Source organism: Phoxinus phoxinus, assembly GCF_949152265.1.
Source record: "Phoxinus phoxinus genome assembly, chromosome: 5".
NCBI classification, from domain to species: Eukaryota; Metazoa; Chordata; class Actinopteri; order Cypriniformes; family Leuciscidae; genus Phoxinus; species Phoxinus phoxinus.
The window spans coordinates 5,021,101-5,045,207 of record NC_136880.1 but is presented as its reverse complement, the minus strand read 5'-3'; the positions used below and the strand labels follow the sequence as shown (position 1 = coordinate 5,045,207).

Genomic DNA, 24,107 nt, shown 5'->3' with positions numbered 1-24,107 from the left:
AGCAGTGCTTCACAAAATGTTAAGTACCACTTTTTGTGTAGGTGAATATCTAGTTTAGTTAATTTAGTGTTGATCCAGTGATGTTTGAGGCCAATATTGTAGGCCTTCATGAAGATGTCATTACCTGATGCAACAGAAACACTCAGCTAACTGCTAGATTGTAATGCTAACACAATATGTCAGTTTCATGTTTCAGCTTAAAATCAAGACGTTTTGCTTAAAGAAAATCTTAATGGTTTGTGTATTAACATTCATTTCTTAACACTAAATTTCCCCCAAAGTAAAACATCAGAAAAAATACAATAGTGAGAATATACTTAACCCTTATGTGCTGTTGGGGCTGTTTTCAGCCACTATGGGGTATTTTTGAGTCTTATTTTGGCCATAACTTTTTCCGTGTTTCAGCAAATGGAATGATTTTTGGTGACAAAGCTTATTTTTACACATATTTTAGGAAAATGCTTTGAAAATTTTCAAAAACTTAACAGTACACTCTGGGCAAATTCACTACCCTTTCGTTATGTTCGTGGCTGAAAACAGCCACTACTTTAAAATGCTGTAAAAATTGATCAGATAAATATTTTTTTGCCATTTTTTTTTCATAAATCTATTAATCAACATCAGTCCTGTTCAAAACTACTAAATGTTTTTAAAAAAATCAAGATTTTAACTCTTTAATTGCCAAATTCATAAATTATGACACTGATTTGGGAGGGGAAAAAACACAAAATTACTTATTTTCAATATAAAATGTGATTGTGGACTGGATTTTTTTTTACCTTTTATCACAGTCTTGGACATGTCAAAGATTAGAAACAACATTGGTTTTGATGCATTGTTAGTTTTTGTGCAGCATCAGATTTTAACTTTTTCTCCCTCATTTACTGTTCGTGGCTGTTTTTGCCCCATTGACTTCCATTATAACCACATTTTTTGATTGCAAAGCCATGACACCATAAAATCATGCATTTTTGATTGTTGGTGGTTTTCCCTGTTGGGAAGAGGTAAAATTTGTAATTTTTACTGTTGATAACCAGGTGGCACCATTAACCCTTTAGATAGGCCTGTGCAAAAAAAAGCTTAGTTTCTGGCTTTTACATGGAGTTATATGGAGTATAATAGCATAATAAAGTGTGTGTGTGTGTGTGTGTGTGTGTGTGTGTGTGTGTGTGTGTGTGTGTGAGAGAGAGAGAACTCACCTTGATGCGTCTGAGAAAATCAAAATATGCACCTCAGAACTACATGGAGTAAACAAAAACAAAGTAAGTGTATTTATGCATCTGCCTTTTGATAATGAGAAATGCAGACTAAACAAAAACAAAGCAAGTGGATTTGAACACTTGCATGCAAGCCTGCTGGTCATTTGATGGTGAGAAGAGCAGGCAACATGAGAAAGGGCTTGACTTGTAGTGAAGTTCTAGAGATGATCATGCAGCCTGACCCCTCCAGCGAGCTGCAGGATGTATTGTCTTCTCCCTCTGACACCACAGACTCAGGAGAGGCAGATCCTGATTTGGATGTGGCACCCTCATCATCCTCTCTAGCTTCCACTGAAGGCGAGGAGGATTCGGAGGATCCTGGGTCTGGGTGGATTGGGAGAAACGGCGAAGTGTGGTTTTCCACCAACGCGGAGACAACTCCCTTTCTTCAGCCTGCCAGAGGCGTGACTCCAGGGCCGACGAGATGATTGACCTCATTGTCAGCATGACCAACCTCCAAAACGCAGAGCTCTGCTGATTTCTTGAATCTTGAGAGGGACATGGTGGCTCTAAAAATCGCACGACCACTGCGATCATCCCACAGGCAACGTGTGGACTCCCCTCTGGACCTGTAGACGCCGGCCAAAATCAGTAGCCCCATGTATGCACGGAGATCTGTGGAGTCCACCCCGGTCCAGTTTCTCATTGTGCGGCGCCCGTAAAAAACAGATTGAACACAGAATCGATGTTATGGACCCTTGCGATGGCATAGCGCGTCGGCCATGAAGTCACGCCTCTGGCAGGCTGAAGAAAGGGAGTTGTCTCCGCGTTGGTGGAAAACCACACTTCGCCGTTTCTCCCAATCCACCCAGACCCAGGATCCTCCGAATCCTCCTCGCCTTCAGTGGAAGCTAGAGAGGATGATGAGGGTGCCACATCCAAATCAGGATCTGCCTCTCCTGAGTCTGTGGTGTCAGAGGGAGAAGACAATACATCCTGCAGCTCGCTGGAGGGGTCCGGCTGCAGAATCATCTCTAGAACTTCACTACAAGTCAAGCCCTTTCTCATGTTGCCTGCTCTTCTCACCATCGAATGACCAGCAGGCTTGGATGCAAGTGTTCAAATCCACTTGCTTTGTTTTTGTTTAGTCTGCATTTCTCACCATCAAAAGGCAGCAGATGCATAAATACACTTACTTTGTTTTTGTTTACTCCATGTAGTTCTGAGAGCTGAGGTGCATATTTTGATTTTCTCAGACGCATCAAGGTGAGTTCTCTCTCTCTCTCTCTCTCACACACACACACACACACACACACACACACACACACACACACACACACACACACACACACACACACACACACACACACACACACACACACACTTTATTATGCTATTATACTCCATATAACTCCATGTAAAAGCCAGAAACTAAGCTTTTTTTTGCACAGGCCTATCTAAAGGGTGCCACCTGGTTATCAACAGTAAAAATTACAAATTTTACCTCTTCCCAACAGGGAAAACCACCAACAATCAAAAATGCATGATTTTATGGTGTCATGGCTTTGCAATCAAAAAATGTGGTTATAATGGAAGTCAATGGGGCAAAAACAGCCACGAACAGTAAATGAGGGAGAAAAAGTAAAAATCTGATGCTGCACAAAAACTAACAATGCATCAAAACCAATGTTGTTTCTAATCTTTGACATGTCCAAGACTGTGATAAAAGGTAAAAAAAAATCCAGTCCACAATCACATTTTATATTGAAAATAAGTAATTTTGTGTTTTTTCCCCTCCCAAATCAGTGACATAATTTATGAATTTGGCAATTAAAGAGTTAAAATCTTGATTTTTTTAAAAACATTTAGTAGTTTTGAACAGGACTGATGTTGATTAATAGATTTATGCAAAAAAAATGGCAAAAAAATATTTATCTGATCAATTTTTACAGCAGTTTAAAGTAGTGGCTGTTTTCAGCCACGAACATAACGAAAGGATGGGAATTTGAACAATGCACAAGGGTTAATTGTCATAAAAATACTCACAATTTTGGGGAATAATACTGACATATATTAATGTTTCACACATATAGAGAACATCAGTGAAATAATTACTGTTTTCAAGCAATTATTACAACTCTGGTTAAAGAAATTAAAGGAAAGGAAAGTTTTTACAACAATGTGTAACTATCATTTTATTAATGTTAAGTATTTTTAATACTATGGACTCCTTTCACAGACTGATGACGCGTTTCCACTTATCAACATTGCAAATGTTTTTTTGTTATTTTTGCTTTTACAAAAATGTAATACACATTTATAATGCTCTATTGTTATATTACCTTGGCAGTTAAAAAAAAAAAAAAAAAGGAAAAGGAAATGCTGCAAAGAATGCTGTAATCAATCAAATTTTCCCTCATTTGGAAAGTCATGGAAACACGACCACAGATTTTTTGATATGACAAAAATGATATTTGCTGTCATCTCATGTTCAGCACTATAGAAGTTTACCCAACTATGGTGAGATAAAAATATCGTATTGTCTGTGAAATAGAGAGATAGATAGATGACGCACACGTCAGAGGCAATCCGCTGATTCCTCTTGAGACCCGAGACACGCTGCTCCTCCATTCTGCGGGGCTGGGTTGTCACATTGGCGGGTGCGCAGCTGGGTCCTCCTCGAACATGTGGACCACGAGGACCAGCAGCTCCAGCTGCCATCTACTGCCAACGCTGTGAGTGTTCGGATGACAAGAAACATGCAGGATTTAGATTTATGTGTTTTCAATTAGTACAAGCTTTAGGCCAAAGTGACTTGAAAATGAGAACAAAAAAATTACGTTTAAAATAAACTCGCTTAAAGGCCCTTCCACACCGGACGCGAAACAAAAAAGTGAAACGAAAAACCAAATAGTTTGCGTGCAAAACCATTCACATCAGCCGCAACGCGAATTTGCGACAGTCAGAGCTTCAACTTTCCAAAACTTTCGCGCCGACAGCTGAGAAAACATGGATCCTTCATCATCCTCATCATCCAGTGAAGACGAGCTTTTTATTTTCTTTAAAATACAGAAAAGGTTTTGGGTGCACCCAATCTTAAAGAACAGAGTCTGAAGGGGAGTATGCTAATCTTGTACAGGAGCTAACACTTTCTCATGGCCGGTTCCGCACTTTCGGATGTCTGTGGGACCATTTGAGGAGCTTCAGACAGTGGCACCGCATCTGACGAGACAAACCACAAACTTCAGGGAACCAATCGATCCGGAGCAGCGTCTGGCAGTCTCCTTAAGTGAGCTGTCCTCTTAAAATCATCAGGGGCTACGTTCAGTGTTGCTAACTATTTTCAAAGGAAAGTCGCCAACGCCTTCCCTAAAAGTTTCTAGATGACGTCATACGTTAATTAGCATACTCATGACGTCATCGGGTCGTACTTGCGTTATGCCTGCCAAATGCGTTTTTTCTCTAAAAATTAATTCTCGCATACTGTATTTTAATATAATGTAATATAATATAACATAATATAATATAGCCGAATGTCCAATAAAGCTGTTCTCATTTCCTATATATTGTCAGACAACGAGTAGCCTAGCTATGATAGTGAATGACAAACATTTTTTATATGTGTAAAATTATCTGAATTGAGAGAGTTTGGGAACTGGATGAAAGATTTGTTATAGTAATAAGCACAAGAAAAGAAAGGACATTTAAATGGTCAAACTAAATTCTTCACATATAAAACAAAAGAGAAGCAGATAAGTGGAGGCAACATTTGGAGGTTACTGAGGTTTGTCCAAAAAGTCGCTTTTAAAAAAAAAATTCGCTAAAGGGGTCTGAAAAGTCACAAAAAATAGCGACAAAGGCACCAAGTTGGCAACACTGGCTACGTTTACATGCAATCAAATAAACAATCCGCGGAAAAAAATAAAAGTCGTTTTTTTGCCGCAGCACATTCGCGTTCGGTGTGGAAGGACTCATTACACAAACAGCTGCTCAAAAAATAAAACCATCACGCAAATTATTTGTGCGTCAAAATCGCGTCCAGTGTGAAAAGGTCTTAATACGCAAACAAGAGCAGAGAGGTGAAATGCAGAAGAGAAATGGAAGAGAAATTGTTATTTTTGTTGCCTTGCAATATTCTGTTATGTATGAGTCTATATTCATTTTGAATTTGTTAAAACCAATGTTTAATATTTTTAAAACGTAGTAGCTGCAGAGATGCAGAGACGATTGGCTCTTTCATTGAGAAGGCTGGACTTACTCTGCCATATTGTGTGTTGCTCTTTCTCCCATTCACTGTAATATGAGTGTACCGGTTTTGTACATCTAAAGACTTTGATTGCACACGGTGCCTTAAACACCAATTTTAACATCGCCCCGAGTACCTTTTCTCTTAAAATGTGATATAGTGGTCAGTGGACTGTCACCATCAAATGCTAATAAAGTACTGAAACTGAATATATTTTGAGTACAATTTCTATGAAGGAAAACGGCACCCTTTCTGCTGGCCTAAAGAGTGCAGCATTTGAGACCGGGCCAAAGCATCTCTCTCTTATTATATAGTTAGACAAACCTTTTCGTTGGGTGATCTCACAGCTCACTCCTCTGAAACCAGCTGGACAAATACAATTACACCTTGTGCCTATCGAGAGAAACAGACAATTATTACACATATTTATGTAATAACATTTGTGATTACATAAACCTACATTTGTTATACTTAGAACTTACAAATACAAAACAAAATGCACTCAAACATGTCCCTGCTCTTGACATACAATCATTGATGAACGTCTCTGATTTGAGTGATTTTTTTGGGGGGACCGTATCAGTGAACACCCCTGACCACTCTGTGAGTTTCACGTCTTTGTAAACGAAAGTTTAATGTGTTTTTAGGAAGGAATCTTCCAGTGCACATAGACTGCCATTGTGGGGGTGGGGGGAAAGCGAAATAAACCTAAAATTCTCGGGACAGCAGCATCTGTCTAAATTTTAATCTTAACCGTTCTATTTCATCAGATACGATCTGTAAACAGGGCTTTAAGTGTAAAATACCGAACTTGTCCTTTAAAGAATTCAGCAACAAAATCTGACGTGAATTGTCCTATAAATTGTTTCTTATGTTCAAATAGCAGTATCAAAGCTTACTTTCCAGGCAAGAAGAGCCAATGCCCATGTACTGTTTTAAGTGCGAGTCTCAGGTTTCTATGGGAACCGGAGCTTCTAACGTCAGCTGCAGTGATGTAATAACTTTGCCAATCAGCGATTGGCTCTTTTACGTAAAAGGCGGGACGTATTTCGCCATATTGCAGGTTGCACTTTCTCACATTCATTGTAATATGAGGGCACCGTCTTTCTATATCTATAGTCTTTGGTTTTGATCATTGTTCTGAATCCAGTCCAGAAGTCGTCTGACAAAAACACAATTTTCTCAGCCTTTTGTTCGAAAAGTTTCTTTGTTTTTGTTTTTATGAAAATTACCAACATTCAAATGTTGATAAAAAAGAATGAATATAATAGGAAAACACTATTTTCATTAGTGGTGTCAGATTATTCTCACCTTTGAGCACTGCCATGCCATTATTGAGACAGGGGGAGCAGCGACAGGAGCTGATTTCCCTCAGGTACTCGGACAGAGCTCTCCTCAGGTTTTTCTTCAGGATGTTAGCATTTGGTTCTTGTGATGGCACCAACTCATAAAGTGGTTCTATCTGTAAACATTGTTTACATTTAACATTACAGGATTTTGCAAAGTGAAATCAATCATCAAGGACAAATGGCTGTGTTAAAAACCCAATAACACTTGTGATGTTTCCAGTCAAAAATGACTGGCCTGCAAAAAATAGCTTATAAACCTCTCGTTATGCTACATCACCAAATATTGGATTCAATCTTTTTGTCAACATGTTTTCTTTAGATTAGGACAGGTTTTGTATTTAATTTAGGAACTGATAAATCATAGACCTTATTTATCTGAGCTTATGTACCTCAGTTTTTTGAGTGGCAACATTTTTTGTGGATAATTTTGTCAATTTACATAAAAACTATGAAAATACATTTGCACTGTTGATCACACGAGTTAGCTCTCATGTTTAAGCTATAGATTTGTTTTGAAATGTTTTTTGTGTTTTTTTCACAAAATGGCACAAAGTCACACTTGTGGTGTTCATGCTCAAAAATGACCAGCAAACAAAGAAATAGCTTATAAATCTCTCGTTATGCTATTTTATCACCAAATATTGGATTCAGTATTTTTGTCAACTTGTGTTCTTTAAAGCTGCAGTCCGGCACTTTTTTGGGTTTAAAAATATCAAAAAAGACATTTTTGGAAAAAAAAGTAACCAGCCAGTGTTCAAAACTATCTGCTTGCCTTACCTCGATTCAAAACGGTAAGCTTGTAATAATGATTTTAATTCTAGTGGTACTGGTGGATTTCCGCGGGAATTTCGAGCATGTCTTTGCGTCATTACGTCACTTCTGTACACATAGAGAAGGAGTCCCCGGCTAGTCGGCTATATAGCGTGTGTGGATGATGGTGGAGATTTAACTTAGCACTTGGTATGGCGGATCCCGAAAGTTTAAAGCGACAATCACCAGTGACAACTGGAGATTCACCAGTTGTAAAACCCAAGACTTCGGACTTCAGAGTGGCTACAGAAAAAATATATATTTTTCACGTTTTGATGTGATAGTATAAGCAATCGTTAGATTTAATCAGCATAGCCTACTGCAATGCTTCCCCCCACCCCCCGAATTTGGTCAGAACAAACGTGAATGTTTCTTACTTGCTCAGATGACATTTTCCGATGAAAATTCTAATGTTGACACTTTCAAAAAGTATACTCTGAGATTGCTGATGACAGTACAGTATCCACAGCGACGCGACAGCCTCAATACATTGTGTTCATCCGCGCTGTTTCATGCCGATTTACTACCCACGCACAGTTAATAATTCCGCGAATAACTGCAATTGCAGATTTCTAACAGAGATGGCGACAAAGAGGAAAAACGACGGACTGCAGCTTTAAGAGTTTATTTTTGAAACTGATTGATCATAGGCCTCTTGATCTGAGCCACACTGATTGGAGAATAAAGTTCATCTCTGCGAAAAAGAAAGCCTTTAATACTCAAAATAGTTAGTTTGTGTACGTGTGTGTGTGTGTGTATGTACATGTATGCATCTATCCACGCATGCACAGGCACGAGGCCTTTATTTTTGCAAGCCCACATGTACATATGTGAACGTAGACATGATGAACACACTCTTGAACACTAATGGTTTCTCTGATTTTTCGACTCCACCATTCATATTCAATGGGTAGTAATTTTTGACCAATAAAAGCATTTCAAAACGAATTTCCTGGTAAAACATTAAAGCACACTAGTGTGAAATTTATGAAATTTTCATAATTTATGTGAAACTGACAAAATTAGCCACACATAATGCGTTCTTCACAAAAACACTGAGGTATGTAACCTTAGATCAATGAGGCCTACAATCAATGCATTTCAAAAATATATACAAAACCTGTCCTAATCTAAAGAAAACAAGCTGGCAAAAAGATTGAATCCAATATTTGGTGATGATGTAGCCTAACTGTGCGTTCACACCGCCGGCGGCGAGAGCGTCAAATTGGCCGGAAGCCATTCATTTTCAATGAGAGCCGGTGGCGAGCTCCGGCGAGAGCGGCGCGGCGCGTCTTGGACGGCGAGAGCGGCGAGAAGAGTTGAAATCAAGTCAACTTTATGGTAATAAGCTATGACGCGGTTCTGCGGCAACCAGCGGCAACCAATCGGAATGTAGAAGTCCTCCGTCTGAGAGGATAACAGAGAACACAATCCTGTAAACTTTGGTTCTGATCACATTAGTTCCTAAGCAAAATGGAGGAAAAGTTCATTATTTCTGTTGCGGGTTTCCCGTTATTGTACGACGTATCCCTGTTTACATACAGGGACATTAATAAAAAGAACGACGAATGTAAAAGGTGTCTGAAATTGTTGGTGTTTTGTTACTTTCACATTTAAAATATTTTAATAGGTTAACTTATACCCTACGTGTGGCCAGAATGCACAAAATAGGATACTGATTTATGTTCAGTTCTTATTTGCTTTGCGGCTCCTTTAAATAAAGTTTTTTAAAATTCACGCATTCTAAAATCTACGTCAGAGCGCCAGAGAGTCCCCGAATCTCACGGCGTCGATGGCAGGGCGGCGAGAGCAAATTTTGCCGCTCTCGCCGGCGGCGGTGTGAACGTACAGTAATGAGAAATGTATAAAAAAAAATGTTGTAGGCCTGTCATTTTTGACACTTTGACATTTTCAGCAGTTGACAACTATGGGGAACACCTCCCAGGTGTGATGATTGCATGACACACATATAGAACCACAGAAATAAATATTGTCTGATGCTACTTGGCGGCGTACAGAAGGCACTTGATCATCAAACCCTTCTCAGGGAAATGCAGCAGTGCCACGGTGCTCTTTTCTCTCAGACAGTGTTGTATAAAGTAAACAATTGCCATACTTAAAAGTAAAGAGATCTTTAAATTCAGGTAAAAATGTAACTTATGATTAGAAGTAGCTTATGATTCGAATAAGCAACAGACAAGATAGAAGTTTGACCAAGATACAGTTGCTGACTAAACTAATTAAGGAAACAAACTGAACATCAGCATCCCATGTTGGCTCTCCAGAACACAGCATATGCAGGTGATCGGGCATTCTGCTCTTTTCAACAGGGATGACACAGTCTATAGAAGAATTTGAGGCTCTTTGGTATAAGATACCAATATGCACAAAAGTGATCTTTACCTGTTCAAGCAAGGACATAGATATTATTCACAGGGAACACAGATACTGGTGAAATGTGTACACTGAAAAGTCGCTTTATATAAAGGTAAATGCCAAATGTTGCTTTTGTTGTTGGAGCCTATCTAGCATTCTAAGAATGTGAGAAAAGTTTTACATTTTTGCATACAAATTGTATTTATTGGTATATTATTGGTTTATACGATTTTTGGACAACAGTTTAATGTCTGGTCTATAGCAAGAAATATAGATATAGAAATATTTAAGTTTTTAATATTTAAGATTTAAATATTTAAGATTTAAGTTGAGGCTTTGGAAAGAAAAATGTCACCTTCTTGTGAATAAAATCTGGATTGTAGAACACAGCATCACCCCACAGCTGCATAATGTCTGGAGTTGGCAGCTGTTTTGCAGCTAGACGTGACACCGTCTCACTGTCACCCCCTCTGACCACAATAAAGACGTCTTCCACCATGTCCCTTTTTTCACTGGAATCTGAAATGTCAGACAACAAAACAGGGCGTTTAATAAACATTAGTAACATTAGATAATCTGCTCTACAAGCAAAAAAAAATTGATTTAATGACTGTTTCCAAACAGGCTTTCTAAACACAAGTAGAGAATTGTTTTGATAGTGTTCAAGCTCCTAATGAATTCAACAATATCTAACTGGAGTTGTCACGATATCCTAAAATTGAGATTAAACAGAAGTTGCTATAGTCTTTTCTTCTTTACTGTAATGTATATCTGAGTGAAACGTCTTCTTGAACAACTTTGAGAAGACTTGATTTTGTCCATCAGGAATAATTTGTATTGTTGGATACTTGTTCGCAATTGCTGCAATTCCATGTGAGTGACAGGTTGTCCCACCCTTGTGACTGAAAACACATGATTGGAGAAGATAAGAGATGTTGAAAGCGGGAGGCAGGGCTGTCGCTAGAGGGGTGAATGGTGATGACGATCGAGGGCCCCCTTGATTCCCCTGGAATCAACCGACTTAAATCATGTAAACCATCCCTTCTGGGAATCCCCATTCAAAGATGCAATACAACGAAATGCAAGTTACAACTCCAGTTTCTTGCTGAACTGGTGCATTTCTAAATTCACACACACCACTCCAAGTATCACGTCAGAGGCAGCCTGATCAAGCGTTGTAAATATTAAACATGTTTGATATTTACGATTTGGGATCGTGCGGGCTACGACTCGTTCAGGAGCAGTAAAATAATGGTAATGACACCACACAATTTAGGATTTTTTCGGACAAAAACTGGGTTGCCAGAAGCTTCTAATTGGGCCAAACCCCCGATCGCTTGGGGGCGCAAATCAGGCTTAAAATCTTCAAGTGTGTGGCCAGCTTAACACATCATGCACCGAACACATTGCAGTGAGAAGCTGTAATTCAATAAAAAAAGGGGTAGGGTCATTTCTGACTGTAAGGATTACAATATTATTTTACAAGAGATGGATTATGTTGCATTCCTGACCTCACTCCCATTGGCAGATACTGCTGAAATTTGCAGTTAAAATAAACTTCTCAACTTTGTTGTGTCACTGTTCTCTGGTGCAGTCTCTGCACATTAAGCTGAGGCAGGAGAAATTATTTTAAAAGCTTCAACTTTCAGGTTATTTGATCTGAACAGTGTAATTGTAGATTTGCTTACCTCCAAGCTCTTCCAACAGGCCTTTGCAGCTACCAGCTGACAATCCTGCACCCACATACACTCCCTTTATTTGGACTCCAAGTTTCAGCCCAAACTGGAAACATTTCTTGGTTTCTTCAAGTGTGTATCCTATAATGAAAGAAAAACCCTTAGATTCAGTGTAGGCTCATCTTTTGGAATAACAGTGTAGTCCTTGTTTTGATCACATACTCTTTTTCCTTACTTTTACCTACCAGATTTTTCAAATCGCTCATCATTGAGGACAACAGTATATTCAAAATCTCCACCGAGAGTTGCCTCTTTGATGAAATGTGTCCCATAGTCACTGTAGATCAGGCGATATTCTCCATATGTGTATTCCAGTGGCAGGGCACGCAAGCGGGACAGGAATTCAGGGTGTAGCACCAGGTTTGCGGTCTTTAAAGCATAGCGGGCTACCTCAAGCTCAGAGTGTGCTCGGATGAATTTTGTTTTCTGAGGACAACACAGAATAAAGTCATGGTTGGCTCCAAATTATAGATTTCACAGTCTGGTCAAGAATTTAATATTGCCTTATTCTTCTTTTATTAATATTCAACTATTTTCTCATAGAGGTGTCTGCTAAGACCAGCATCACTATTACAATTATTTATACTTCGTGAATATAAAGGAATCTAATCATACCCCTAACCCTGAACTTTAGTCTAATTCCTCCTGTAACGTTTTTGCTACACATATAAAATATATCTCAAACCATGTGGCTTATTTCAATCTGACCAGACTAAGTGGCAGACAATACAATTGGTAAAAAATTCAACATATTTACAGTGAGGGACCTGATCCACTATTCTGCAAAGTTTATTTCCAACCTACGCTTAACTAAAACAAGAGCTTAATTCAAGTAATTCAGTTCAAGCTCAGCTGGTTCAAGTGTTTTTAATTAAGATTTGAGCTAAACTCTACAGGACAGTGGGTCACCAGGAGCAGGGGTGAAGACCTCTAATCTAGGGATCATAGATACTCTGGGATAGGCTCTTGGACCAGTAAGAAACCACCTAACATCCAACCAGCCACAGCACCGTAGCATAACAGACTTCTGCAAATGCAAGCCAGAAATTGTAAAAATCTAGTTTCATCTTTGGTTCTTCATAGTAATGGCCATTTTCTGATTTCATCTGTTGTCATCTCACAAATCTAGTTAATATAGTTCAAATGAAGCTTCACCTTAGTGATAGAAAAACAACTTACCGTCCCTGAAAAGGTGCGCATCTTCTTCACTGACTTCTTGTATTTGTGGTCATTGTATTTGAAACTGAATTCAAACACCTGAGGAACAGCAATTCCAATTGAGACACTGGTCTTGGACAAAGTTGCCTTGCTTTCACTCTTGGAGTATTCATCGTAAGAATCGTATGCCTCCAGCGTGAAATCATAGGAGCCTTTTGTCTGGGAACAAAGGAAATTATGTCACACACATACATTAAAAACAGAACCCAAAGTATTTGTTGCAAGTGTAATTGGAAAAGCGTTTGTCGAAGAAGTACTTAAAGCAGGGATGGGCAACTCCAGTCCTGAAGGGCCACTGTCCTGCAGAGTTCAGCTCCAACCCTAATCAATAACACCTGAAATATCTAACTTATGCCTTCAGGATTGATTGAAAATGACAGGCAGGTGTGTTTGATTTGAGGTGGAACTAAACTCTGCAGGACAGTGGGTCTCCTATGTTGCCGGACTGATTTGCCTAATCTTCGCAGTACATTGGGCGGCGGTGGAAACGCAGAAAGCAAGGTCTGGGTGAAAAAAAATTCCTGGGACAAATTGTTCCGGGTAATTCCGGTGAAAAGGTGGCTTTAGACACCGTCTAACAGTAGTGGTGGGCAGATCGAGGCTTCGAAACAATCCGACACCCGTCTCAACGGTGACACCTAGTGGTCACTTGCATGTGTTGATCTGAAACAACCATGACAACGAGCCAATAAAAAAAATTGTAATCTATCTATCTATATATCTATGCATCTATATATCTATTAATCTGTCTATGTATCTATCTATTAATCTATCTGTCTATATATATATATATTTCTATCTATATTATCCCTACAATCTATGCATCTATTAATGTGTCACTATATGTATGCTCTGTCTGTCTCTGGCCTATCAGTTAATGTGTGAATTTAAATGTAAGCCTAAATATAACTAATCAAATCGCACTATAAATGTCACTATATCACCAAAAATCCACTATCTCAAAATCCAACTCCTCTCACAAAAACCCACGAGGTCAAGATGCGTTGATTTCACTTTTATACAGATGTGCGATTGTGTGGTCTGTTCCCGACCCTGTCAATCAAACGCTGATTCGGCAGATCACACCTGATGAAACACTCGTGAAACACTCCGAAGCTTCATTATGCCGTAGTCACGTGACATGGGTGTTTTGAATCACGCTTCGGATCAGTGTTTCGAAACATCTGCGCTTCGGGATCTCGCAAAGCTTCGGAACGTCAGTTTCGCGTCAGCCATCCCTACCTAACAGTGAACCACCAGAATTTCGAGACTGTATGGCGTAACAAAGCATTGTTTGCTGAAATTACATGACTTGGCCAGTTTAATGCTATGCTCAAAACCAAGGATTCGTAAAGGTTTCAAAACTCCATAAAGCAATGTTTTGAAAAAGCACATCACGAATCTTACGTACTGCAGCTATAGAGTTTAAAGCGTGATACATACCTCTATTGTGTACTGTTGTATGTTATATGGCTTCCTGAATCGAACATCCTGGATAAAATGAGGCAAGCAACCACCAGCGTAGTATCGGTTATCAAGCACCACTGCTTCTAGTTTACCATTCAAAATGTTGATTCTAGGAATGAAGAACAAGTTATCTCTGATCTATGGCAGCTTTTACATTTGGCATCAAGTACATGAGCAACAAAAATGTCCTTAAGTACACATTTTAAAAGTGGACTTTGTGGTAATAATGTCCAATAAAAAATTTTTGGCTTTAAATATATTTTAAATCATTGTTTTAATAATCTTGTTGTGTTTTGCGGGTTTACCAGCAAATTATATTAATGTCAGTCACCCACTAGTCACATGTCTTCTTTTGTTCTGTTTTCCGCCACTCATCTGTTTCCATGGTTACTGTCATTTAGTTCATCATCTGCTTCACCTGTGTCTAGTTAATCATTATCTATGTCACCTGGTTTCTGTTAATCTGTGTCCATCAGTGTTTGTATTTAGATCCTTTCAGTTCAGCCAGTCTTGGTCCATTGGTCCAGTCTTATTTAGTGTGTGTATGGTCACCCTGCCTGTCTGTACATGTTGTAATTGTTATTAGTATAAGTTTGTGTTTGAATTTTGGACTCCTTCTCTTCTCCTTCTGCACCACACCGTGACAATTAAATGGATTTCTTTCTTCTGCTGAACACAAAGGAAGATATTTTGAACAATGTCAGTAACCAAAAAACTGGTCCCATTGACTTCCAAAGTATTTTTTACCCTACTATGGAAGTCAATGGGACCAGTTAAAGGTTGTGTAGGTAAGAATAGTCTAAATAACTTTTTTTCAAATTGGCTTAAACTGTCTTTATATACCAATACATAATTAAAATGTAAGTACTTTGAAAAAGAGAGTATAAAGATTGAGTGACTATAGTGTATTTAATCTTCAAAAAACACAGCTCATTAATTCCATTCGGGACGAAACAAGTGATTGGCTTGCGCGACTGTCACTCCGTCGCCATGACTACCGCTGCTATTACTGGCTCTGCCCACGTGCGCGCAGTCGCGCACCCGTGTTTAGGTGGGAGTGAATGGAATTAATGAGCTGTGTTTATTGAAGATTAAATACACTAGAGTCACTCAGTTTTTTTAGACAATTCTGACCTACCCTACCTTTAACTGTTTAGTTACTGACATTTTTCAAAATATCTTCCTTTGTGTTCAGCAGAAGAAAGAAATTCATACAGGTTTGAAACAACTTGAGGGTGAGTATATATATGATGACAGAATTTTCATTTTAAAGTGAACTATCCCTTTAAGAGGTTGCAGTATACAAAACTCTGCAGCACGTGTTTTGACTTATACAGTACATCTTCGTGCCATCACATTAACCCCGTGCTCCAGCAACTGCATTGGCTTCCAGTTCAGCCACGTATTGATTTTAAAATTCTGATTTGAGCCAATAAAGCAGTACAAGGGTTGGCTCCAGTCCAGATTACATCTGTGACTTGGTTACTCCATCCATTCCCGCTCGCTCTCTCTGAGTGTTTTTCCCCCCATGTTTGATTTTGTTCTGTACATGCTGTAGCACTTTGAGTCTGAGAAAAGCGCATTACAAATAAAATGTATTATTATTAATAAGAACACTTATTTTGATGTTGAATAACATCCTAAAGCATGTGTAAAGTACTTGATTATATTTTTAACTGTATCGTGTATTATTCAAAAATATATTTAAAGTTAACATATTTTAAATGTACTAAATCTGTGCTAAACTTTGTCATTACAAATATATGCATGACAAATATATTTAAATGACATACACGTTTTAGTAGAAATTACATTAATCTCTATTTTAGTTCACCATAAATGCTTGTCAACATCTGGAAATATTTCAAAAACAATAGAAGTAATTATGAAATTACATTTAAACATGTCAATAAGTCGTACTTGAGTAGGTCAAAAAAGCAGTCTAAAGTTCAGCCCTTAAACTATAATACATTTTAATTTTATTTACATTAACAGGAAATTAAGTGTCTGAATTCATTACATTTAGTTTACACAAGTTTATTTTTTATACTTAAGTATATTGTCTATACATGACTACATGTCACGTAATATCAGTTCTTATAATTTGCGCTCTGGTAATTTGTACTTGTTAACTGTACCTAAGGTTCGTACAGAGCTTGGTAAGAAGGCTTTTAGTTATGCAGCCCCAGACTCCTGGAACACATTACAGACTGATCTGCAATTGCGAACTCTGATTTCATTTGGTGAATTTAAACATCGTATGAAAGTGTTAGAAATAGATGCCATAAATTGTTGTCACTGTTTTTAAAATACCTAAATCACTTTATACCTATGGTAGGCGTGGATTGTATTTTTAAGTAGTCTGATGTTGATGTAGTTTGTGTATGTATCTTGAGGATCTTGTTTAAATGTTGTTGTATATGCTTGGTGATCATATTTATAACTATGCGTTGTTAGTATGCTGCCATTTTGGCCAGGTCTCTCTTGCAAAAGAGGTTTTAAATCTCAATGAGATCATCTGGTTAAATAAAGGTAAAATAAAAAATATTATTTTCATAAAATTTGCCTTAGTTCCCTTGGTTCTTAATTCTTAACCCCTGTTCTGTTTTGATCTCGATTACTCTCCCTGTGTATTTAAGCTTCTAGTTTCCTCAGGTATTGTTTCAGTTGATGTGGTTGTGTTGCTCCCTGTTTTCTCCTGTTCCTTTATTATTGAGTTTCTTCATTGTGCGCTTCATTTCTACAGCCACACGTGACAATACAATTAAATCAATTCTCTTCCACAAGGGTAAGAACACCCACATTTGCTCCATCAAAAATGAATATTGCTTTACATTATTTAATTTATGCATGATTTACATCATTATAGTGACCTGTGGCAAAGGATCAGAAGGATGTTAATTCAGTTTAAAACAATGTACCAAAACAGTTTTTTTATGTCTTAAAGGTCCCGTTTTTCCTGTGAAAGGTCACGCCTCTGACCGTCACGTGGCGATGCATGCGCTCAGTGTTATTGTAAACATGGCCAAACAAAGGTGATTTGACTCCGGGATGAAAATAACAGCGTCTCGACGACATGGCGACAAACACTCTACAAACGCAACTCTTCCTCTTCTCTGTAGGAGCGCAACAAGACCACGCGCCTTTTTTAGTGTATTCCTGTGTGCGGAGGTTAGTCAAAAACTGTTCTAGTGACGTCATTAAAGCAGGAAGTAGAGATGTAGTCCGAACCGGCCGTTCGCTGTCGGCTTTGAAAGGGGACTTCTGTTAAATCAAATATCTCGCTTGGCATTGAACTTTGAGCTTTATAATTTTACAGGTATTATTTATGCTCTAACAGCAACATTACACACTAGCTAAAGTTAAAAAAATAGGATCACGAAGAACAGGACCTTTAAAACAACACAACATGCCAAATTTGAATTTGTAAATGAAAATGCAGTGGAGGGGGAATGCAGTGAATTTTGGTCTGTTCTGCTCACAATGCTACTGGATGCACTATAAACACGAGGGTAAACTTGCCAAAGGTCAACATGGCATTACCAGGAAAGGAATAAAGGAAATGCAGGCCTGTACAGCAATAAACCAGTCGGGATCCATCAGTGAGCTGCAGTTTGTAACAGTGAGTGCAATAGGAGTACAGGAGTGTAGGCTGTTGAACACACTCACCCTTTGGCAAGATTCTCGATTCCATAATATTCCTCAGTTGGCTGTTTGCATGCTTTGTACACTTTAATACAGCCCTGTTCATCAGATCCATCGCCACAGTCATCATCGCCATTACAGCGAAGACCCTCCGGCACACAGCGACCTGTCACATGAGACACGGCAGTCACACTTGAGGGCTTTGTTTCATTATTACATTGCAGGAACAAATGAGTAATGCAGCCTTAATCTAGAAACCACTAATGAACAAGAAACTCTGATCAACTAATAAGCAAGTAATAACACTGACTGCTGTGACTACTATTTTTTAAAATGTTTTAATGTAATCAATTAATGGTAAACCAATCAATAACATGCGAAACATAAAAGCTTTTTAAACACTACTTTTACAATTAACCACTTACATTAAATGGGTAATGGCAGACTTATTATTTGAGTAAGCTGTTAATAATTCATAAATTTTATTTGCCCGCTACAGACTGTGCAATCCAATAAGATCATTACAAATAACACTGGATCTAATAAACTTGGGTACGACATGTATGTAGACTGTACGATGATGACACTTATTGAATCGTAGGCTACGACGCAAGTTAGTATAGAAGAATAAAACATCCTCAGGATGTGTTAGTGGTGAACAAACAGAGCAAGATTAATCGCACTTTGGCAATTGTGTTTTTTATGTGCTGAAAAAGAGGAAGCAGCGAAAGAAGAATATGGTCATGGCTAGGGGAAAGAGGACAACTTGGCATGACAATTCTGCAAACGGAGCTTGAGGTGAGTAGGTTTAAGTTTTAGCGTCATGTCGCGTTGATCAATACGCTATTTCATGTTGCATTTTTATTGGCTAGTCAGATGTAGGTCGTAGCAGAAAACACACTGTGAGATTCAAATCCACCGTTTAGGAGCCACGACCACAGAAATCACCACGATTGGTCATCTTTCATCTGGGACAGCCCAACATCTGGGCAATGTGTACTGGGCATTACAGAACTAACTGGATCATTTTAAAGAAATGGCTTTTTACATGCAGATTTTAGGACCTACTAAGAATGACAAGCCATTTAGATCAGTATGCTAAAGTGAAGATTATAGTAACCCACTAGTATGACACCCAAGATGTTACCAAATCCAAATGTTTTCTGTTACTCTGTGTAGTTACTCATTAATGGCGGAACTGTTGTCTAAACATATATACACACACACACATATACACATACAGGGCCTAAATATTTATATAAAATCTGTGTTGGCGAGTATATGAAACTGTGTCAATCGCCAGTTGACCGGTGCTGCATTGTCACGAAAGTTTAAGCCTTGTCAATTAAAATATTCAAGCGCAAGAAGAAGCCAAAGGGAATTTAATTCATTACCCGCGTGCTGTGTGGAAAGTTTAAACATCCGAAGCACGCTTGTCTCAGACAACACACAAAAACTGAATTGAGCTCTCTTTCTCGTCTTCTTGCGCTTGAACGGACAAATACACACAAAATATTATGTTAAATAAATGTCCGTCTTGGCGAGTATCCTAGTAAACATAGTTGGTTATGTCTTGAATGTAAATAGTTGAGAAAGAAAACGTATGTACAGTATGTATCAGTATATTCAATTCTGTACATTCGCTCTTAAAGTTAAAGCAGCCTAATATATATCTGCTGCTTTCTGTGTTTTTAATGTTAAAAAACACTCCCTGCTCTTGTTACTTTAATAAAGATTAATCTATGTTTAATTTATACAGTGAATATGATTACATTTGATTAGCCTACTTTATTCAATTTTATGTACCTAAAAATGTATCTGAATTTGAAAAAAAAAAAAAAATTCACTGATATATAAAATTTTGATGTCAAAATTGCCTTTCATGGCTGGTTAAAAATATTTATGGCTGGTAAATTTTCTGCAGTAACCATTGGCAGATGTGGCAAAAAGTTAGTTTAGGCCCTGTATATATTACAGTTTTTTTGCAGTGCCCAGAGATTATGGTGATGTGAGGGTCACCTGTGGTAGTACAACGGAAGCCTTGGCATGGAGGAGTGGGTTTCTGGCAGGAGTATCGTGATGGAGCAGTGCAGGATTCCTCCTCTCTGCCGTGATTATGACACGACTCTCCTCCAAACTCAGACGGCTGGATAAGAGTGGCGTAGCGATACTGAAGATAAAGAGAGATAAAAACATTGATCAGCAGACATAAACAGAAGCTTAACTGCACCTGCTTGACAGACGAGAATGAACCTCATTGGTTCTCGCATGTCAAGCAAACATGCTTGAGCTTCCTTTTAACATATCCGATGTGTCAGTTGATGAATGTTTCTTTGTGAATAACAGCCGGTTCATCAAATAAATGGATTGTGTCTCTGCTGAAAATAAGATAAATAGAAAATATTGGTAACAAATATATATTCTATTCCTCTGCACACTCCAAATGTGTTAGAGTAGTTTTGGTGATAAATAAATGAATAAACATACAGTATAAAGGACCAGACAATATTCAGAACACTATATGCTCACCCTCTTCTTATAGCAGGGGTCACAGCGCGTCCACGGAGACCATTCAGACAGTGCACAGTCCACAGGGTCTTTAGGCGGCTGTACAGCGTCTCCTGAACTACAAAGCACTATAGCACTGTTGGAAGCACATTCATGTTTTTATTTTATTTTATTTAATAAACCATCAAGCTCTTTATGAAAGTAGTATGATCATTTTTGGTAGAACTTTACAATAAGGTTCATTAGTTAACATGAACTAATAATGAACAATACTTCTACAGCATTTATTAATCTTAGTTAATATTAATTTCAACATTTACTAATACATTATTAAAATCAAAGGTTGTATTTGTTAACATTAGTTATTAATGCACTGTGAACTAACATGAACAAACAATGAACAGCTGGATTTTGATTAACTAACATTATCAAAGATTAATAAAAACTGTAACAAATGTATTGCTCATTTTTTATTCACGTTAGTTAATACATTAACTAATGTTAACCAATGAACCTTATTGTAAAGTGTTACCGATCATATTATTATCATATATGATAATAGAGAGAGGGGTTTACCTTTTTTTTTATATATATTTTTTTTATAACAGATTGTTAATGTTCCTGTCTACAGTCCACTGAACAGTAGTCACAAAACTTAATGGTCAACAATTGTCTGAATGGTGCACACTGACCAACATAATTACATCAAAAAGTGAATCATTGAAACCAAAACATCTACGTAGAACACTGGAAACCAGCGAAATACATTCATGCTCATAAAGTAAAATGTTCCTACGTACCATATAATGCCCAGACATAGTATTGTTTCGCTGTAAGCTGAATTAGCTCTTAGAAAACTGTGCATTGTAATATCAAGTAAACCAAGATAATAGTAGACTAGATAACACAGTAACAGAACTTAAACCCTCAAGCCTTCCCAGCAGCCCCTCCCCTATCTCTGACTACATTCACACACATCCACCTTTATACACAAGAGACTATGCTGCAGCTAAACTGTGCACCTCCATAATATTAAATTACTTGTATTAGAGAGCATTTCATTTTTCATACTGGCAACGGTTTGCAATAAAACTATAAATATTTATTTTGAGTCATCAAATAACATAAACTTTTTAAAAATATAACATCAAATGTATTTTAATGTGTTTTTCTTTTATGGGTAGAACAAATCAAAAAGCTACAGGCATTCAGGCTTTTCCAGGATGTGTTATTTGAAGTCTTGATTTCTCATAAATTAGTCTCGTCAAAGCGAACCGACAGAATCAATAGAGAATTGTTTGTTTTGAGCTGCATTCAATGTAACCATTGGACTCTCTGTTAAACATTAATGATCTTATTTACATTTACTGACTTGAGTAATTACTTTTTACATTTCATTTATTTTCTTTGTTTTACAGATTTCTTATTTCTTACAATTTACATGCTTCTCTATAAGTATCATTATTTTCAAGCTTTTCTCTGTTATTTTCTAATATGTAACTTAATCCACTGCTTAATCTCACTTTCCGAATATATGGAGAGTTTTTTTTTTTTATATATATATATATAGTTTTAACATGCCTAAAAAAAATAAATTAAAAAAAACACAGAACAACAAAAACAACAACAACATAACAATGACAGACAAAATGGCTGCAGTAGTACAGTACTGTATGTCCACAATCAGTGTTGGGGTAAGTTACTTTTAAAAGCAAGTAATGCAATATTGCATTTGTAATTGTTACTATAATTGGGTTTAACAAAAATGCGAACATAACAACTACCAGGAAACACAAAGAGCGTAGAGAACGTACACATGGGGAACACCAGTGGTTAAATTGGCTTTTGTAGGGAGGGGGAGCCCTTATTTAAGGTGAATGGTCATCATTCAAAATCGCGCCGCAAAATTACTTGATGTGTTTGTACACCAAAGGGGCTCTTTTTCCAGTAATGTGTAAGGTAGGGTTGAGTAGTTATTCAAACAAAGATAAATACTTTACAATTCACTTACTTTATTGTTATTCTTTTTTAAATGTTTTAAATGTTAACAAGCAGCCAACGAATTTCACCCTCGGAAAATGTATGAAATTTAACATATTTGAAAATATTGGTTGGCAAATATGGAAAATTATGTTGATTTAAGAGAATCAGGGCCAATTTCTTTGGCAGTTTATGTTATGTTTGATTTAATCACACCGACACGGAAGGTAATTACTCAACTCAATGCATTATGAAACAACCCGAACAACACTTGAGGCACTTGTGTGCAGACATAACAGTTTACACTTTAAATACATCACATTTACTTATTCACATACTACAATTCATGCATTCATCAGCTTCCAAATAGGAGTAAAGGCGGGCTCCTCTGGTTTATGCTGCCTTTGTCGACAGGCAGCATGGTCTGCTAACCGCCTTGTCATCACCCACTTCCTAACAAACTTAATTGGGTTCCACAACTCTAGCGGTGGACCCACTAACTTTATGAACATCAAAGAGGACACATTGACAATCTTCAGCTGATTTCTAAGGGGTGAAACTATAAAATTCATCGCTGAAAATCCCCTTTCACATTCAGCTGTGCTCACAGCCAGTGTATCTACTGTGTGTTTTAATTTCAGAAGACCCTCTTTAATTGCCATGTTTGGGTTTTCCTTGTAGTCCCTGAAACCTTGTTTGACACTACAGTAGTACATTGCCAGACTATCACACAGCTGCCTCAATTCTTGTTCTCCATACAGCAGTGGCACTGGAGAGGGCCAGGTGTCCGGTGACAACACATTTATTTGATCACAAAGCTCCAGCTCATGCTCTGGGACCATCCTGGACTGCATGCTACAACTGAGTGCATGAAAAAAGTTTTCGTGATTGATTTTTATTTGTCTCCCACCAGTTTTTAATGGAACCCCCTTAAAAACACCATCCTGAAGAGCCTGACAGGCAATCTGGTAATGAGGGCCTGGTGTTTCCATTATTGCTAAGAAAACATCAGCCTGCCGTTAACTTTTTTTTATACCTTCTGAGAGACGAATTTCTCTGTTTTGTAATGCCTCAGACAAGTCTTTAAGCTCTTCTAGAGCGTCCAACATTATTCCCAAATTGACAACAAAACCCTCTGAGGATAATTTAGCTGCAAGCCCGTCATACATGCACCTTTCAGCCGAGGTCCTGGACTAATAAAGTGCTGGTGCAAAGCACCATACATATTCCAGACAGCCTCAACTGTCCTGCAGGAAGAAGCAACCAATCTCACATTTAACACACAACCTATTTTTCTCAACTGTGTGCCCACTACTGATGCAGCCTCATCCAGTTCCCTCAAATTCTTTGGGGACTGACTATATAGACAGTACAGCTTATCCAGGAAAGTGGTTAAGTGGTTGGTTTCCACACAGCTCCTTACAGCATCCCCAACTGAAAGCTCTAGCCTGTGATTAAGGCAGTGCCCGCCAACCACTGCTGGATATCTTGCCTTTAGCTTTGCATACACCCCTGCCTTTCTACCCAGCATCACAGATGCCCCATCTGAGCAGAAGCCAAGAAAGCACTGCTT

The 24,107-nt window shown here is 38.0% G+C and overlaps 1 protein-coding gene across 2 annotated transcripts; it reads right to left on the bottom strand.

Annotated features, from left to right (window-relative positions):
- Positions 1-31: 31 nt before the first annotated feature.
- Positions 32-21,491, bottom strand: c8b (complement component 8, beta polypeptide). 2 transcript variants are annotated; one of them, XM_079612715.1, is made up of 13 exons: positions 21,355-21,491; positions 20,576-20,690; positions 20,066-20,216; positions 18,071-18,212; positions 14,378-14,510; positions 12,896-13,093; positions 11,902-12,142; positions 11,669-11,797; positions 10,336-10,499; positions 6,757-6,907; positions 5,770-5,838; positions 3,775-3,932; positions 32-124 (listed from the first exon to the last, which is right to left on the bottom strand). In XM_079612715.1, the coding sequence occupies exons 1-12, from the start codon at positions 21,417-21,419 to the stop codon at positions 3,778-3,780; spliced, it is 1,713 nt and encodes a 570-aa protein (XP_079468841.1). In that variant the 5' UTR covers positions 21,420-21,491; the 3' UTR covers positions 32-124; positions 3,775-3,777. The 2 variants fall into 2 exon arrangements, with proteins under 2 accessions (XP_079468841.1, XP_079468840.1); XM_079612714.1 differs by lacking the exon at positions 32-124 and having other exon boundaries at positions 3,252-3,932.
- Between the last annotated feature and the right edge of the window lie 2,616 nt (positions 21,492-24,107).

What these genes read in the sequence shown, in the direction of transcription:
- c8b (XM_079612715.1), bottom strand. Translation starts at nt 21,419, where the DNA reads ATGCACAGTTTTCTAAGAGCTAATTCAGCTTACAGCGAAACAATACTA. An exon ending in TGAGCGATTTGAAAAATCTG is followed by an intron (nt 11,798 to 11,901) that starts GTAGGTAAAAGT and finishes CTTTCATTATAG; the next exon opens with GATACACACTTGAAGAAACC. An exon ending in CCTGTTGGAAGAGCTTGGAG is followed by an intron (nt 10,500 to 11,668) that starts GTAAGCAAATCT and finishes CTGACATTTCAG; the next exon opens with ATTCCAGTGAAAAAAGGGAC.